Source organism: Lampetra planeri, chromosome 39, assembly GCF_965212315.1.
Source record: "Lampetra planeri chromosome 39, kcLamPlan1.2.h2, whole genome shotgun sequence".
Taxonomy (NCBI): domain Eukaryota; kingdom Metazoa; phylum Chordata; class Hyperoartia; order Petromyzontiformes; family Petromyzontidae; genus Lampetra; species Lampetra planeri.
In genome coordinates this window covers 2,458,898-2,478,242 of record NC_136145.1, presented here as the reverse complement: position 1 = coordinate 2,478,242, position 19,345 = coordinate 2,458,898, and the positions used below count along the sequence as shown (strand labels likewise).

General features: G+C 47.5%; 1 protein-coding gene across 1 annotated transcript in view; it reads left to right on the top strand.

Annotated features, from left to right (window-relative positions):
* The window catches only part of KIAA0825 (KIAA0825 ortholog), a 69,299-nt gene that overhangs the window by 37,429 nt on the left and 12,525 nt on the right, over positions 1–19,345 (top strand). The window contains exon 18 of the mRNA XM_078612552.1: positions 1,517–1,611. Coding sequence (XP_078468678.1) covers positions 1,517–1,611 — 95 coding nt within the window. The remainder of the gene's footprint in view (positions 1–1,516; positions 1,612–19,345) is intronic.

Sequence of the window (19,345 nt, the reverse complement as noted above, 5' to 3'; positions counted from 1 at the left end):
TTTCATACTGGAGGAATCCGACGAGCTATAAAGCTCTTTTTTTACAGATGTCCAAATGTAACAGATTTGTTGCAGAGTTTCACGGTTCGAATCCAGCCGGCCGCCCTGATTATTGCTGCGAGTGTAATCAGCACAGTGGACGCCTCAAGATCCTCTTCTCCCCGTTCGCAAGAGTACGCCATTGTGTGCCAAATTAGAAAATGTCCCACAAGTTTCTCATTTGGGATTTTACGTGGCAATTATTGCCTCTTACTGGTAGACGAATGCCCCGGGTCGCTCATGCAAATGAGACCGGTCACCTGAGTTCTCACCTGCTTGATTACAATACACTTTAAACCTTTCTCCATTTTCCCAGATTGCCCTTTTATTTGACGTAATATTGAAAGTCCCATTGTTTTTGGCGGTGGCGTGAAATAATTAACCCTCTTAAGAATATGCATCTTCACGTGCTTCTCCTCTCTGTCGGTTCTGTGAGATACAATCTCCTTCCCACGTGCCGTTTTTTTTAAAATTTTCGCTGCACCCACTCGGCGCGAGGCAAACCTCTAACGCCGACTGGTCCAACGACGTGTTCACTTTCACACGAGGCCCATGCGTGCGCGCTGGTGCAAATGTGTCGGACGTACGCCATTTACGTCGCACAAAAGTGCGCGGCATTGAAACCAGTCAGCACTCTGCCAACGACCGACCTTTTGACGATGCAGCAGGCTACTATTTGCCCAATCGTATGGGTTCGCTTTCACCTCTGCCAACGCTGGTGTTTTCTTTGTGACTCCGCAGCCAAATTCACCAGTCCGACCACTCCAGCCAGCCGAGTAGGTGGGGCCCAATAGGGAAACCTAACAACCTCTCCGAGTGAGTGATTCTCAGCGGTTGGAGCTGACGTACAAATGGGAGGCTGCTGCGCATGCATGCAAGCGAGAATTTTCGTTAAAGGAATTAATGTAGCCTGACGATTATTGGCCTGTGCGCACATACATTAGGGGAATAAAGTGAATCCTGGCAGACACACCACAATAGATAAGAGACCCACCCGACTTTGCAACACTTTGCCGAGCCCTGTAGCCAGGCCTGCGTTTACCGAGACCAAGGTCGGTCAGCTGTGTGAGTGTGAAGCCGATCCTTGTTTGTTACTCTCAGGCCTCACTCTTTGACTATTTCTCATTGCATCCAGGCAGGAGCCGCCGTGCTGTGATGGTTAGCACACTGGATTTGCAATCCCGAATTCGCCGATTCAATTCCACCTCCTTGAAACAACAGTTCCGCTTTTCTCAATTCCCCCAACGCCTCTGACCACCCAGGTGTATAAATGGGTTCACCGCAGTTGATCATTAGGTCTCGTGCGGTGGGGTGAAGTGTGGGTAAGCACACTGCGCCCAAGACGCCCAGTCAATGTGGAAGGAAGAGTAGACCAAAGTACCTTCCAGAGTTCACTCCAGTGGAGGCCAGCGGTGGCGTGATCGATCAAGCGATTGCAGATTTTCTTTTTTAAGTAATCCTGGCTTGACCTCGGCAGGCACAACTGTTTTCCTGGCCCTGGGACTGGAGTGCCTTGCTGCAAGCTCACCTGGGACTGACTAAGCCCTCCTTCGCCTGCCTGCTGGCCAACAGGTACGGAGGGGACTTGAGCTGCTGCTACCGCTGCCTTTGTTTGTGCTGCGCTTTTTGCATTACATCTCACTGCCTCGCTGACAGCTTCACCATGGCTCCCGATTGCTTTGTTCGTGACGCAGTAGCCATGTGCCCTCTCACGCAAGGAGGTCGGAAAGTGAAACTTTTGGAAGGTAGGCATTGACTGAGCATTGTAATGAGCAAACCTTTGTCCTTGCCCCGCACCTCCGATTAGCACGGTTGGCTATGTACGGTGCGAAATAGGTTCAGCATACATACACATATACAAACCTCGCATAAATACAAATTTTCATGATACTGCGTTGGTAGTGGTGCACGGGCACAAATAATAAAAAACTCAACGGCTTGTCAATAAAACTAACATTTTGGGCAATGGTCCATCGTCACAGCACATGTGCTCTGAAGACAATGCGATTGCCGAATGTACTGAGTTGTGTGATCTATGTAAATCCATTCGTGTTGTAGAATGTGCCGGGAGCAAGTCCAGGAAGAGAGGAGCAGTGATTCTGTATTTCTCTTGCAGCTGGTTTCTGGCAGGGCTTGCCGAGTGAGCTTTACCTACACTTGTACTCGTACACACGCGCTCTTAATCCCGACGCGCCAATTGCGCTGATAATTATCATCTTGTTCAGTGTTTTTTTTTTATATATTTAAGCGCTTTTTTAAATTATTTTCTTGGCAAATCTTGCCCGAATTATATCATCAGAAAACATTCATATTGTTGGGCTGGTCGGGTAAGTCTGGTAGCAATAGGTGTAGTGGTTTTGTGGCAGTTGGAGAATTATGTGAAGTGTCCCGGACGCATGTACGGACACACAGATGGACAGACAGACATAAAGACAGACATGCAGACGGTTAGACAGACGGCAGGACGGATCGATGGACCGACTGATGAACAGACCTACCGTCCAACAAACACGGGGACAGGCATAAAACCTCTCTTTCCACAGCAATAACCAACCTTTCGGTTCCCTTAAATGTACCACACATAATAATAATCCACGAAATTACCGTCACTCTAAAAAAAAAAATTACCACCTCCTCTCTTCCAAAAAAAAAAACATATACACATTGAATGAGAAATACATACAAAAAAAAATACTGCTAATGTCGCACCACGGGGTGCCCGCCACGCCTGGGGCCGATGCCCGCTGGCATTTAGGGGCTGGCACCAGCGCGCACAGGGGCGGCCAGGCCTGGCGTGCAGCGCCGGCGTGCGCGCTGGCACATGGCAAGGGCGTTTGCCAGGTTCGCATGGTGATGGATGGCGGAGGATGGGAACGTGTCACTTTGATAAATGTCCACAGTTATGGCTCGCCATACCCACAGTCTGTTCACTGCCCTCCCTCTCCGTCATCGTTTCCCCACAAAGTGGTTTTTGATTTGTCTTTTTATTTTCTGGCTGCTACCGCTTTCTTGTTTTGCCAAACAGTGTATGCTTTATTTTGATTTAGAACGTAATAAAGGATTTTTTTGTTGTTTATTTATTTGCATTTTGGGGTTTTTATGGGAGTTTATATAATATTGCGTACATCTGCGACACCTGTAAAATGTTCACTGCGGTCATGTCTTGACAGCACGGGAACGGTAGGCGCGTGTTTGTTACCAGGATGTTTTGTCTTAACATTTAGCTGTCATAACATGCTCTTTAGGATTCCTGTTATGCTATCGTGATCCGAATGTATCCATTGTGAGCAGACGAGCAAATGCCTTTGTGGAATCGGCAGCGATTTCCCACTCGCTGCAGTCCGAAAGTGTTCGCTGTCTCCAAAAAACAAAACTTACAACCCCCATTGCCTGCGAGAGCCGGATATAATTGACGGTGATCAATCCAGCTGCTGCTGGTGTTGATGATGACCATGATGACAATGATTACGTACACAATTCATCGGTAATTACAATGCCAGCTTAAATTACATTGGAAACTCAAGCACTGTGCCTGATGGATTTTTTTCTTAAGCCAACACTCAATGGGCGCGGAATGGCATAATGTACTACCGTCATGTATATAGTCCATAATAGAGGCGTTTTTGGGTTAGATCGCGTAAATATATAAATGTGTCGTTAAAACCAGCCACCACCCGACACAGCCAACTAGTAAGGGTTCTCACGTAAACAGAACGTGGCCAATTCGTCACTAGTACAGCACACCGGTGCGTTGGAGAACCATTTCGATGGGAATTCAGAATTAGTTCTGAGATATCATGTTCTATCATCTCTTCTGCTTGCTGCGAGCGTTCCATAATGCCAATGGCACAGTGTAACTATCACTGAGTGAAAAACTCGCGAGTTGACAAAGCGTGTTTTTTGTAACTGTATCAAAAGATAAGCAGGCTTGAGCCTGTACAGTGCTTGGAACGCTGCCCACCATGTGTGCCAGGTGTTACAGATCGTGGGGTGACAAGTTGAGCGACAGAGGTGCAGCTGTCACATGTTTTGCTCTACTTTTCCTCTCCCGTGTCCACGCTTCCCACACCATCTTCACCAACCCGCGCTGACTAGCGGGGTGAAGTATGGTGAAAATGACTGCCTGCACGATGTGGGGGAGGCCCTCATCCAGCAGTGGATGTATAAAGTTCGGTATACATGCACGTCATGGTCTTTCGGTAACGGATGCTTTCTGCGATGGCTGCACGCTGAGTAATTCGTGCGTTGCGCGCGATCGTTGCGCGCCCTCACCCTTGGCGTGTTTGTCTCTGATTTGCCTTCTTTTTGTGCGAGGCGAGTGTCACTGAAGGGCTTTCTGGATGAGTGTAATATCGGGTGTAATATGTGCACCAGAAGTCATTATGTGAGCGGTTCAGCTCGGTGTTCTCGTATAACCTTAAATGCCCTCCTTTTTAAAAAAAAAGGCGCATTACATCACCGCGTATTACTCAAAACACCTTTGAACTTCCAGGATGCGCCCGCAATTAGCGAAATGCTAGACTTAATTCCACTGCGTAAGGGGATGTATCCGTGTAAAGGAATATGGGATCGTATCGTGCAGGTCACGCGGGGTGCGGTGGCAATGGATCGAGGCTCGTGACGGTAGAATTAGCGGCGCGAATTAAGAGTTCGTTCTCCGCGCTTGTTCTACGACCGCCGCTTTTTGTTCATACGCGGGAACATTTTGAACGACAGTGAATGCCGTCAAGAGAATTTGCCACTTGCGAGATGCCGTTGCTCCTAGCAGACTGGAAAGGCTGTTCAAACATTGCGTTTTAAAGATTGGCCTCGGTGAAGTTTATTCTAGCGGTTATATTTAGCAGCGTGCCCTTTTTTCCCCCCCCCTCTCTCTCACTCTCTATGTAAACATATCCAAAGACAAATCCATAATGACACGTGATCTTGCGCTGCTGGCAGTTTTGCGTGTGCTTAACACGAGGCTGCACTTGAGCGGAGGAGCACTTTGGAAGTGACGTTACAAATGAGCCCGAAGGAATGGATGCCAGGACAACAGATCTTCGTTGGGTTTTTTCCCAGTAGGGGGCGCCCAAGTAATGTTGAATTTTTGTCAAGAGGTTGTGGATGATATTCGACGTTGCCTTCTAAACCTCCAAGGCACCAGATGAACATCTCAGATACCCATTTACCTATAAAAGTCACACCGAGTCCAAAGGCCCTATTTTCAGGAGGGTCCTGCCACATTGGTGTCTTTGGCCAACGCCAGCGACTTTGTAGCTGTTCAGCTTTATGTTTGTATCTTGAACTTCTTTCGCACCGTACGTAGCCAACACGCTAGCCTGTGCCTACGCAATTTGCGTGCACTCCTGCGCGAACATTTACATGCATGTGCGTTATACAACGGCACGCTCTCCGTTTTAGATGGTTTCCTTACCGTCACAAGTTTCCGACGCATTGCATGTTATCGCGCAAACGCAGTCGTCGCACTTTGGAATTGTTTCGTTGTTTTATGGGTAAATGTCAGCCCCTTGTCATTCTGCTGCTCTCCATGCTTGCCGGGTCGGTCTAGAGGGCTGTTTGACCATACGTCACCACGCTGCTCAGGACGGGTTGGCAGAGGCATCGTAGAATAGCACCCTGCAATATTCACGCTGAACCCTGGTACCTGATGCTCTGCAAGGGACGAGTCAAGTCAATTCAATTTAGATTTTTAATTAATCTGTGGCGCCTCGCTGGCACAAGTCTGCCATCCAAGGCGCCAAGAAGTGGCGGAACAGGGCTGGCTGGCGGCGTGGCTGCCGAGTGTGCAGGCGGTGCAACTGCACGGGCTGGAGGGGTGCAGGCACTTGGCTACTAAGAGGGGGGGGGGTAACTTTTACGGGGCTTTGGGTGGTGGGCGGGGGCATTTAATTCATTACACCAGGGCCCATGCCAACCACGCTATGCCACTTGGCGCAGAGTTTATAGGCGTCCCTCCTTAGGTCGGCAGTGGGCGTGGAGCCATCTCTTGCAGAGTGAGGCGAGCTGCAAGGGCTGAGGGCGGGGAGCGGGGGGTGCCCTCTTATCGGCTTCCACACCAGAGGAACGATCCCAAATGGCAGCTCGCCTCGGCCTGCGTGTTGAGGGTTATTGCGGTTCGCTGGGAATGCCGTGCGACCGCCGTTGCGGACGTGATGTCTGCCGTTCTATTGGTACATGCTTCAAAGTGAAAAGCAACATGCCAGTGTGTGCGTAGAGAAGATCGTTTATAATCGACGCGTATTGCCTGCTGTGGCTTGCGGATCCGACGCAGACGTTTCCGAATTGGAGCAAAAACTTAAAAGTGCACAAAGTGGCATGGAGAGACGCGTGTTTTTTGGAATTGCGTCGAGAGACGGACAGAGGAGCGCATGGATTTTGAGAACGTACGCAAATTCTTCGGGACATCATTCTAACCGTTCGGAAAAGTAAGTGGGCTTGGGCAGGACACGTCACCGAAAGGGACGGTGACCGGTGGTCGAGATTAACGATGAAGTAGCAGCTGATGCCACAGAGATGGAGTCACGGAATTAACGCATTGTGCCACATGCTAGGTAGATTGTTCCATTGAGAGATGGTGATGGCTTGGGGAGGCCTTCATCCATCAGTGGAATGATCACAGCGGATGATGATAATCTAGTAATATCTAGCCTGGCATGGTTTTCAAAAGTGTCACTCGAGTGGACACATGCTGTACCCTCCACCTGCGCCAGAGATCATCGTAACTTGTCCATAGTCGAGTTCGCTGGCGGAACCTCGACAATTCTTTAGTAGGCATGAGGCTTAGACAACAGAGAAAGAACACTGAATCTTCTGTGATGCGCTGAATTTTTTGGCCGCCCAAATATTACACCCATAAATTTACCAACCTTGTGTGCTATTTCACGTTCATGCCGTGCGTCCGTATAGATTGTTGCACCTAAATCATCGTTTTTTTGAGGGCGACTATTTGATCAATTAGTAAAAAGCCATGGTATATTCCAAGATGTTCAGATGCCACCATATGCGCGTACGTGAAATATTTAAGATGCGCGTCCGCAAATAAACAGAATTTTAAAACATGTTTATATATGCACTTAGAGGATAATAGATAAATCAAAACACGCGTGTCTCCATCTGCCGCTGTACCATACGGTGCTGTATTATAAAGTAATTTGCCGTTGCGTGCCAACACTGCGCAGGTATCTGGTTTGTTTTTTTGTTGTTGCTACGAATAGTTTTCTAAAGAGGCAACACAAATGCGTGCTGCTGGGGTACACGCTGCTGTTGCGTACCTAGGACAGCTATTGGAGGTGGAATGGAATAACTCAGATGGACGGACGAGAGCGCAAGAAAGAGTGCGTTTTGGAATGCTGAACCTTGATTGGGGAAAAGTAACATCACCGACGCGCCTACAGAAGAATGCATTGAATCTGTGTACTCCTTGCTGTGGTTATACACATGGTAATCGGTGAAGGATATGGATTTATAGAACATATGCAGGTTAATGGCATCGTGTTACATCGCAGGATCGTGAGAGATGCCCGCGGCTTTGGAGGAGGCCGTCATCCAGCAGTTGATTGTTCAAGGCTGACGATGAAGACATGGTGGGATTGATCTCACCTATTGACAAGTTTACGCTCACTGCGTGACTCAGTGGCTCGGCAATAGCGGCGTCACAGGAAGGACGTACACAGTGGTCCGCTATTTGTTGAGGAGCGAGACACTCGGGAGCTTGTTAACCCAACGGCTTTGTCTGCGTCACCACTCAGCAGCTACTTCTTCTTCCGTATTATTGCACGTTTAATAAATGTAAGCTTCCGCGGGGATTTGCTTTTAAACAATGTTAGGGCGGAATTCTAGATTTTAAGCTTTCGTGACTGCAAGGATTCATACTCTTAGGTTTTTTTCGGTAAAGTCACGTAGGTAAAAAATAAAATTAAAATTAATACTGTAAAAGTAAAATAAATATCACGACGTTTCGGAGGCAACGCAAGCTTCCGTCTTCAGGTGGAACCGTCACAGCACGATTGCTGTATCAAGTAAAGAGGAAAAAACCTAAGAGTATAATGTTAGGGCGAACGACAGTTAAGCAGCATAATGGGTTTGGAGTGGTCATTGGTAGATTGTCCAGATCTCTGCCCCAAAACGCACGGATCGATAGCATTACGCAAGAGCTCAGCGAGTTATAATTGCGCGTGGTATTAAATTCGGTTTGAATTTGCAAGAAAAGAGTCTTCGTGGGCGATGCTTGAGCGGAACAATTGTTTCGCGCGGGTCGTTTGCAGGTAATACAAATTTCTGCTCCAAAAGACAAAAGTGATGTATTGCGCAGGAGCTCGGATTATTTTAATTGTTTTGTTTTTCACGTCAGATGCTTTTATTTACGTTTAATTGCACGCGGTAAGATCTGCCACTTCAGGGCACTTTGCATTCTTTTGTTTCGGCGCAATTCCAGAGCGAAAGAAAAAAAAAACCGAAATAGATGATGTTATTAATTTACAAATGATTTTTGTAGAGATATAGTTGGAATGAACATGCAAACATTTTACACTCTGATAAGATAACACTATCTGTACTTGTTCATGGAATAAGCCTCATCATAATTGGAAGTAATTAATTTTTTGTAATTCTTTAAAAATCGTAAAACCACAATATTCCAATTTTGAGTTCTAATTTCATTAATTTGAAGGAACTCAAAGTTTGTGTAATGTATAAGGTGCCGCAAAAGATGATGGATGTGTGTTTTATTAGGGTTCTTCAAAACGCAATTGAAAAGAAATCGCAGAGAAACAATTCCAGAGCTCGCGTGTAGATTTTTTTTATATTTTCCAACTGGAGGACATTTTCTTAGTTCACTTCACAGTTTAGCAGTTTCCCATTTGGGCGTTGATTTGCACAATAAAAGTAATGTTGACAGGACCTCGTCCTTGGACATCACATTTTCTGGATCGGGGTTGTCACCTTTTTTTTTGTGCGCAGGTAATAATGCCCCCCCCCCCCCCCACGTGTCTTTGTCTCGTTGCTGAAGGGATGAGTGCTTTTTGGAATGCATTTGCTAAAAGGGGTTTTAGCTTCGCAGTGGCCAGAGGGCAATGCGGGACTGAATGGCCCGGTGATGGCATTGTTTTCTGACTTCTTTTTTTGGAGAGCAGGCCATGCCTTTGATAAGCAATGCCCACCAGCTCGCTTCTTTATTCCAATCACTGCCAGCAACCTCCCGGCAAGACGGCCAAGGGGGGGGGGGGGGACCCTCGTGTGAGCCCTGGAAAGGGGAGCACGTTGCCATGGCAGCCCTAGGCCTCGTTTTGAAAGCGTCGTTTCGCAAGCCCCCCCCCCCTTCCCAGCCACCGCCACCACCGCCGCCACCCTGTCACTGTTCAATCCGGGCGAGGAGGTGTCGCAGCGGAGGGCGACCTGAGTAGCGCCGAATAAATAAATTAATAAACAATCTCCCATCTAATCAACTCAATTAGCATCGGAGAGCTGGCAGGGAAAGAGAGATTGGAAAGTCTGTGGGGGTGAAAGAGAGAGAGTGTGCGTGCGTGTGGGGGGGAGAAAAGAGAGAAAAAAGCCTCCACCACCTCGCCACTTCACCGACGGGATAAGCGCTTTGGCGCGGACTCAGGTGGCCACATTTGCATCTTGTCAGGAAATTTTATCAGGCGTCCCTCTACACCCCAGGGCCCCGCGCGCCCGTGCAGATGGCGAAAGCAAACTCGCGAAATGGCTCCGGGGAAGCGGCGCCCGCCTGATTGGCAGATCCCCGCGCTCGCCACCGCCGTCAAGGTTTTGGAACAATTTGAGGACACCTAAAGGCTGCCCAGCTACGCTGTGTGTCGTGGTGGTGGTGGTGGGGGGGGGGGGGTTTGATGGGGAGTTGGGGGGGGTCCGCGCAGCATGGCTCGTGTCCAGAAGAATGGCAGAACTTTATTTTAACAGCGCGGCGGTTGATGTGCACCAGCGTTTCTTCTGATTCCTTGCCTTTATTCGCTCTTGATTATGGGGTTAGGGATAATTTCCCCCCACCTTTAATTGTGCGCTGGACAGATTTCCTTTCGTTTTAGCTGCCTGCGTCTTGGTTCTGTAATTGTAGGGATTGAAAGGAATATGCAGGACAATGTATTTTCGATAATGTTATGCCGGTATATATACCACGTCTTCCCAGAAGTAAAAAGTTTGCTCTGTGTTTTGTTGGATTTTTTTTTCCGCAGCGTTTTAAATAACGCCTCGTTAAGAAAGTGGCATGTTTATACAGATTAGCTTTTTTATACGTCAATACTGCAGCTGGAGTTTTTTTTTCGAGATTATTTATCAGCAAGACATAATCAATATGTAGAAATAAAAAATAATGCAATAATACATTCCATTTTGATATTAAATGCATATACCATCTCATAATTGCCCAATAGTGTAATTAAAAACATCAGCATGCGCTTGATGTGAGCACGGTTATTTTTTGTCCCCGCTCATAACGCTCGTAAAAAAATTACTGAAAATATGGAATTGTGATTACATTTGTGGAAATAGAATCCCATTAAGTGCAGGTGCACATGTGCATCCACCGAGGTGATGGGTGACGACGCCACCTCACGTGGTGCAGGGTGCTCGTTGGGTCGTTGTATCGCAGCTTTGTGAGAGGTGGCGATGCCGGTGGCTTTGGGAGGAGGCCTTCATCCAGCGGTGGATTGATCATGGCTGATGATGAGGTACAGTTGTGGAAAATTATGGGTTATACATAAGTATCGATTTAAGACTTTCGTGACTGCAGGGATTCATCTTCTTGGTTCTTTCGGTAAAGTCACGTAGAAGGGAAGTAATAAAATAATAAAAATAAAACATAATAAAATAATTCTCACGACGTTTCGGCCACAACGCAAGCAGCCGTCTTCAGGTGAAAACCAGGTCTGTCGAGGCGACAGCTGTTTCATTCAGACGCTGTCGCCCCGACAGACCTGGTTTTTTACCTGAGGACGGCTACTTGCGTTGTGGCCGAAACGTCGTGAGAATTATTTTATTATGTTTTATTTGTATAATTGTATTACTTCCCTTCTACGTGACTTTACCGAAAGAACCAAGAAGATATACATAAGTAAGCGTACTCTCATCTCTCTGCACGGAAAAAAAATCTAAGAATTGTTCTAGAAGTACTGTAGCTTATTTCAATGAATGCTGCTGGATAAAATGAGTCCGGAAGACCGATTTGCCGATGAGATAAATAAAAATAAAAATTACGTTGAGGGTCTCGTCTGCAGCGTAACGCGGGTTGCCACGTCACACTTTCCGCGAGCACAGTCGGCAATTAAGACTTGCGAAGTTCATTTCATCGCAAGAGTTATATTTACCTTGTTTCTTCCTCGCACCCAAAATTGCACCAAGAAGCAGGTAAAGAGTGTCCAAATGTATCGTCATCCCCGCTGGGCCTTCTTAACGCAGCCGCAGCGCACGCGCACGGAGTGGCCGCGCAGAGTACGCGTGTGCACGCGCGCCGCCAATGCGCCCCTCGCACGCAAACTCGTCGTTTCTCGCATCCCGCGCATGGCGAGGCGTGTGGACGACGGGGTGATCACGAAGGTTTACTCTTTTAGTGTTCCGACCAACGTGTTCGGTACGACGTTTCGCCTTTTTTCTCCACACGCCGGAAAGGGAGCTCCTTAATGCGCGACGTTTTGCCGCACATGCTGGTGTGGAACGTCGGACATCGTGCTGAAGCGCACGCGGTACAAAGCGAAACCTTGTCAGAGAGCTACACAGCAGCACAACCAGGACAACTTACTGAGCTGTTTACACTATGAGACCTCTTTTACCAGTGGCAAAATATAGTGCTAGGTTTTTTTTTGTACCAGTTAAAAGGGTAAAAACCTATCACTTTACTGAGCTGTTTCTTCTGTCTTTCTGTACGGCATTTAAAATTCAGCGGAACGAATTTATAACCGCGTGTGTTGAGTTTGGAGAAGCCATTCGATGGCGTGTCTCGGTGTCTTTGCTGCCCTCAAATTCCAGTTCCTCCTTTTCGCGGGCTGATCCGTGCCGCGCCATTTCTCGCCTGGGGGTGGTTAATTCACGCAAGTGTCAGACCCTCCCGCACCTCTGCGCTGTGACCCTGCTGCCACTGCTGCTGCTGCTGCTGGAGAAGTTCTCCCTCGGCCACCCCACGTCTAGCAACTCGCACGGTCCTCAGCGTGGCTGGCGAGACGGAGCTGGATGGACTCTCAGGTCAAAACGCCCCATGGGATGTGGCAGGTGCTCCTGGACAGAATCTGTCAGCACCGCCACGATGCATATTCTGTTGCGGGCTTTCTGGGCTCTGCTCTGCCGACTGCTTGTAGACTTAGAGCCCAAGGGCCAGAGCAGGAATTAGTACCACCTAAGGTATCAAAACTTTTGTCGTATTGATTCATTTGTATGGCGAATAACAGTGATTTATTTGATAACCCACTAATTTCAAATAGTTATCAGATAATTTGTAGTTTTATTGTCTAACTCCTGCACCTTGTTGTCCTTCCCCCGTACCTTCGATTAGCACGGTTGGCTACATATGGTGTGCAAGAAGTTCAACATACTGTACATACATTGGGCCACGTAAAAAAATAAAATTGCTGAAGTGATACGACCTTTGGGTGATATCGACAATTGAAATATCTGGTCTGGGCTCATGGACTCTTAGTCACGAAGTCACATTTTTGCAAAGTGATAGACTCCAACACTCTGGCGTTATTCACACTCAGTGGTGTAGCATTTGAGCGTTCACGCGGTGCAACTGCACCAGGGCTCTAAAGACCAGAAGAGCCCCGGCGCCAGATTACGGAGAGGAAGGAAATTGGAAAAGTTAAACAGCGGACCTCATTTCACTCCCTGTACCAGGACCCACATCCACAATGCTACGCCAGAGGAGATCTGCCTTCCTGCCCCTCTTTCTCCACTCGTTCCTGTCCTGGGCCATCATCTTAGATTATTTCGATTATTTGGCTGCTATAAATTTCCACATGATAAGCCACTTCGTTGAGATGTCATTTGTGGACAGGTCACTTCTGAAGAAGAAGCACTTCGCTCAGTGGGCTTAACCTGGTAAAATAAAATAGTTAAGTTTTACCTGCATATTTTTTAGTGCTTTGCTTACATTTCCTATACTTTGCACTCCTATCATCTTTTTGTATTGTTTGTTGTTGTAACCATCTAGCCCGCCCCAATTGTACATCTATGAAAAATAGCTTTATATCTCATCAGATTCATGAACAAATATTCTGATTTTGATCTTCACGTCCACTCCACAGTCCTTTATATACCCTGACTCACCACCACGAAGCACCATCGTCTAGGCCTGCCCCTTACTCTCCCGAGTGGTGCTCTCACATTTAATCACCTTGCTTCTTCCAGTGTTGTTGTCCTCTCTTCTGATTGCAAATGACGCCCTGGCCATCTGAGTAGACTTCCTTTCAGCTTGTTTCAAATGGGGTACCACTCTCACAAAATAATAGTCGCCTGGCTGGAACGCGCAAGAGTAGAAGGTTATTGATTTTCTCCCTGTACCTCTTCAGCACTTACTGTGGGTTTTACTGAAATCTGTCCAGAGCTTCTGTTTGGCCAGCAACAAAGGAGAGAGGCTCCACATGCCAAACATTATCTCTAGGAGTAAACACAGTTTCCTGCCTCTATTTGTTTCGGTGATGTCATTGATTTGCCCCTCTTCAACCGAGTAAGGCTTCGTAAAGAGGCGATGGAGTGGCGGGTTGGGGGACTGGGGAGACTGCCTGGACTCACGGCTGCAAAACGCGCATATTTGTTGGCCAGACGTTCGTACAAAAATGAAATCGATTTGCAGGTAGACATGTCAGAGAAGCGTGGAGAGATGCATGCTTGGGATTAGGTGAGGAGACAGCAAGAGGAACGCATGGATTAGAGGAATGCGTACGGAATTCAACCGTGCTCCTAAGAAACGTGAGCCTGCGCAGGGCACATCTTGGAAGATGGTCAGGAATAGTGACAAGTATTGACCCCAACTAAGAGGACGCACACCGAGGAGATGGATTGATGAAATCAGCTCACGTGCCAGTGCGAGGTGGATTTATGGATGAATGGCGACGTCTTCATCCAGCAATGGATTGATAATTATGGCTGAGGATGATGATGACGTAAAAATAAATTGCAGTCGCGCATTCGCCGGTTGTTGCAGATGTCCACGGTTCGAACTAGCCCTGGTGATTACCAGAGGTGGGACAAAGTCATTGTTATGCAAGTCCAAGTCGAGTCGCAAGTCATCAAATTCATGACTCGAGTCTGACTCGAGTCCAAGTCACATGACTCGAGTCCACATCTCATAGGTGGGACAAAGTCATTGTTATGCAAGTCCAAGTCGAGTCGCAAGTCATCAAATTCATGACTCGAGTCTGACTCGAGTCCAAGTCACATGACTCGAGTCCACACCTCTGGTGATTACTGCGGGTGGTTTGTTTGCCATCGAAACAATACGCACCGTCTGCTTCACAGAGGACATTAAAGATCCCGTTATGTAATTCGTAAAAGTAGGCCATTGTGTGCTGGCTCCATAGTCCATATTTGCCAAAATCTGAACAAATTACTCGCTTTAGAATATACAGCGCAATCATCGGGGCCTGCCAAAATTTGGCAGGCCGACAAAAAAGTCACGAGACTTGGTGAGGACTTTTCCCTGAGTAAATAAGCACCACAGCAATCGTCAAGGTCCTCTGCGCTTCTTCTCCGTGGGTTCGCGTGGCACGTGTAACCCATGTTACCCCGACACCCGCGCGCCGATCGGTGCGCGCGGACGAAACCGCACGCTCGTGCGCCTCGCGGGTTGCGGAACGCGCGGTCCACGCTCTCAATTAATTCGGGCCCCCATTCTGTGGGCAGGTGTCACGCGCGTGGGGGTACGCGCCCAACCGAAATGCCGCGTGAGTGCTGCACGTGCGACCCGCCGCCGCCGTGTGACAGCTCACCGGGCGTTATGCGGCGAGGCCATGGACGGGGTGGACCGGTGGAGTGTCCCGGTGGTTTACCGAGACCCGCGCCGAAATGCTCGCTGGGGTAATGAAGCGGGCGCGATCACAGGTAGTGAGCGTCACTCGCTCTGCCGTTTTCGCGACCTGAACGAGCAAGCCCACGCGGTCCCTTTAAAAGCCGATACCCACTGTACGCGGTGTAGCGCGGTGCTCAATACGTATTAATTGACATGCGGATGTGAGGGATTTTTTATTTTTTTATTTCTCTATGGGAACAAGTATTTTTATTTTTACTAATAGACAGATTTCATGTCGCCACTGTGTAATTGTCTTGTTTATGTCATGTGCCGTTCAGCTCAAAGGTTCGATTCATTTAAAATATTGCTAAATGTAAGGGTCAGCTGCCTATGGAAAAATAAACAGAATAGTGCTTCAAGTCAACTAATTAGGTTTTCAAAGTCAATAAATAAAATAGGACCTTTAAAACAAAGATGCTTATTAACATTTAGCATGCATTATTATTATTATGCAAAAATAAAACAATTCTCAAAGCTTTACGAGCCTCATAGAGAAGATTAATTATGGGAAAATACATTTGACGCACTTTGAACTGTAGGCTTATAACGAGCTAATCAAAATGAAATAGACTGTGACTGAATTAATGCACAAATTGTCACTTTGAAAGTTGGCGAAAATGTTATTCATTGTCAAATTATTTTTGCTCAGCTGACTTTTCGCCACATTTCTTATGAAGTCTTTGTCGAATGCAGATTTATTTCCATGATTAATAGGGCCTATGCGAGCGTTAGACAGAGCACAACCCACATGGTTTAAAAAAAAAAAAAATTCTCTCGCAGAGCACTGCGTTTTAACAGAAAAAAAATCGTTGTTTTATTGTGTGCTTACAATGAAAAAGGTAAAAAAAAAATTTCAAGTATTTTATTTGAACATTCAAGCAATTTTATCGGCTTAAATCAATTTAGATTTAGTTTTTTCAATTGCACGTACATTACATGCGGTATAAAATTTTTACCCTGGTCGTTGTCAATACATGCCTTTCATTGAAAAACCCGCAACAAGGCACCTTGCGTGACGGCCATGAGTCCGGTAATAAGTCATCCCCATTGCGGCCCAATGGACTGTCAGAATTCTGGGGTCGTGATTCGAGGGACACACGGGAGAGGGTAGAGAGCGACTTTGCGGCATGGCTCAGGGCCGATGTGGGCAAACATGGATGGGTGGGGGGTGGTCATGAAACCGAGTCCCATGGCAATTTCAGGAGGGCAGCAGGGCCCATTGCCAGTTAGTGGAAGGGGCAGTCAGGGCAGTAGCAGTGAGTCCCTTCCAATCTATGTAGCTCATCGGATTCCTCCAGTATAAATAAATATTCTGATTCCTGGCAAGACCGGGGTCCATCACAAGTGGTGATTGCTCTCGTGCCTACGTGCGTTTCAGTTGGAGAAGCGAGCATGTGTCGTTTTTTTTTCTTTTCTTTTATAAATGCTTTTACGTCGTATTGCGAATCTTGGCGCAGAATTATTGGCCGCTCCGTAGTTGTTTATCCGATCAACTTGAAAAAGTGTGTTATTCGTGGCAGGTGATAATGCGTGCTGACGCTCGAAAGTTACGTGTCGGCGCTTTAAAATAACCGTTCGCTGACGAGCAACCGAATATTACGTGTGTGTGTGTGTGGTATGTGTGCCGAGCTGGACAAGGCCGTCCGCAGCAGACGCTCGGCGATCGCCAAGGAACGTATCAAATGTGTTCTGAAAATACTCGCTGCATTCTAAAACGAGAGGGTCGCATCCGATAGCGCTGTGTCAAATTTTGCTGCCGCCGAGGTAACTGTGCTGAGTCGTGCCTTGACTTCTGTGCCGGTCAACGCGCGCCCTCCGTAATATTACGCAAGGCGCGGGGGGTGGGGGGGTCGCGGCCGATGCCTCTGTGGCATTTTAAAGTTTCAATGTGCCGTGAAGAACGCCATCGCACGTTTACTTTGGTGTCAAGTACACTTGGGAGGTCGTTATAATGGTGGGGGCGAGGAGATGTGTCCTTTGCATAACCGACATATGATAGAGTTGGAATTTATCAAAATTAAGTGCAGAACAATATCTTTACGCGATTTTTATTTCAGCAGTCGTTGGTGACCAGGCCGAAACCATCAACTCCCTACATTTGAGAACCAACTTTAATCCAAGGCCGTTGCCTGGATTCGAACCTAGGATCTCAGTGGTGCCGGCTCAAGGATCTGCAACAATGTAATTTGCTGAGCCCATCATCCCTTCGGTAGGGTGGGAGGGGGTCAATAAAATAAGTACTACTTCGTGGGCAAGTCAATAGTGGTTGTCCTCTGCATAGACTCACTCCCACCATAGGAATGTGGAATTTCCACAGCTGGCTCAGGGCTGTAAACAGGGGATGAGCACCGCTTTATTGCTCATACGAGCAGAGGAATCACTTTTAACTGTGACATGCTTTAGCCCCCAATTAATGATCGAGGTGGGTGGAACCGTATGCGGCGCACACATCGGTTTCCTGGATTTGCCTGCTGGACGAGATGGATGAGATAAAACAACAAAAAAGTGAAATGTACAGGAAAGTAAATAATGCATACTATGAATACCAAGGACAATTTTCAAGAACAGATTTTTGTAAAGAAATATTGATAATGGATTTTTGTTGTGACCACCGCGAGCCTCACTGATGCAGCATCTGTGTCATGGTTCAGTCGGGAGTGCTTGCTTCCTTTATTAAGCTACAAAAACCCCGGCAGATGAAAGGCGCTGATTTTGTCGTAGGCACTGAAAGCATCTCGCCCAGACCTCCGGCTTATTGAGCACAGTGTCTTTGATGTGACAAATTCATCCCCCTCCCTCCCTCCCTCCCTCCCAAAAAAGTCTTCATTTTCTCTGACCTTTTTGCAGACCGCCCAAAAAATTCGACGGTGTAAGTACGCGAATATTGAAATGTTACCGATCTGCTCGAAATGACGCGCGGTCGTCACGAGTTACCCTTGAGGGTGCTTCCGCCACCGAGGATTCACTCGGACGGGTTTTCATCTCCCCCCGGTGAAGTGCCGGCGTTTACCGTCTCGGTGGCCACGTGCTTTGTCAAAAATGCATGAAAGCCGAGATGGGCGACGGGAGATGAGTTGGGCAGACTTTTAGATCAGGAGCTCCCTCGGGCGTTGTAAGAGACTTGATAAAGTGTCCCGGCTGTAACTCTGACTAACAGGTAATTCTCTTTGCGGGTCTTCTACTGCCGTGGCAAAATGCTTGCCCACTCTTGTCACTCATCTCCAAGAGTCTGTGTCACATTTCATTTATTGATTCAATCACTGATATGAAGGGTTGTGTGTTAGGTTTGAGCGGCTTGCTAATTTCAAAGGAGTGGAGGGAACGGCGTGCGTACTGAATCGTGACACGGGACCATCCCCGGGACTGGACTGTGAGATGTGCAGCCCAGGAAGACATCTCGCATTAGAGACGTCAAACCATTGTGCCTTCGCTCATTACGCACAGGCGCGCTGCGTGTGTGTGTGTGCCATTGAACCTGGATGCAAATTATAAAGTGAAGGCCATTTGAGTAAAGTGTTCGCGAGAAGCTTCAGCTCATTAGCCACCTAGTTTTAAAAAAACTTCATCCGGCTGGATGAGCATTATTGATGCCACGTTTGGATCTCTGTGAAGTTCAGCCCTTTCTCTCTTTAATGGTGGCCACTTAAAACACAAGATCACCGTCGATAAGAGCCGGGAGGGGGGCCTTCGATTCCTGCCTCAGCTGCCGGCTTTGATGTCACAAGGAGCCGCGAATTGGTAATGATGCTCGCCTAATAGATTATGCCAATAAAATTAGAGCCTAAAACAGTGATGTTGCCGACAAAGCAAAGCAGTGTTGTTTTTTTCACCTCTCTCTTTAAGTCGCACGCTCGTTTCATTATTCCCCCCCCCCCCCCGCTTGGGGTTTGTGTGTTTAATCACTGCTATCACCTGCGTGCCACTCGTGTTGAACCTTGTGTAAACGTCTTAATTGTTTGCACACTCCCCTACGAACAACTCGTGGAGGTTTTACGGTTGGCAGTCCGGCCCGACGCGTGCTGTATTTGCTGCACATCCAGGAGCCATCCTGTCTGCTTCGCAATGTTCACCGGCTTCGTTTCGTAGCTTGAGCAGGATCGCTGAAGTGGATGCTGTGTGCGACTCACAGCGGGGACTTTGACTGACCGTGTCCAGTGGCCTAGCTTGGTTGGCATGGTTGGCTATGTATGGTGCGATAGAAGTTCAACATACGTACATACATGGGCCTCGGTGTAAGGAATTAAAATGGAGCCTCCTGTCCCAATTTTCTTCCCTTTTTGTAGCCTGGTAGAT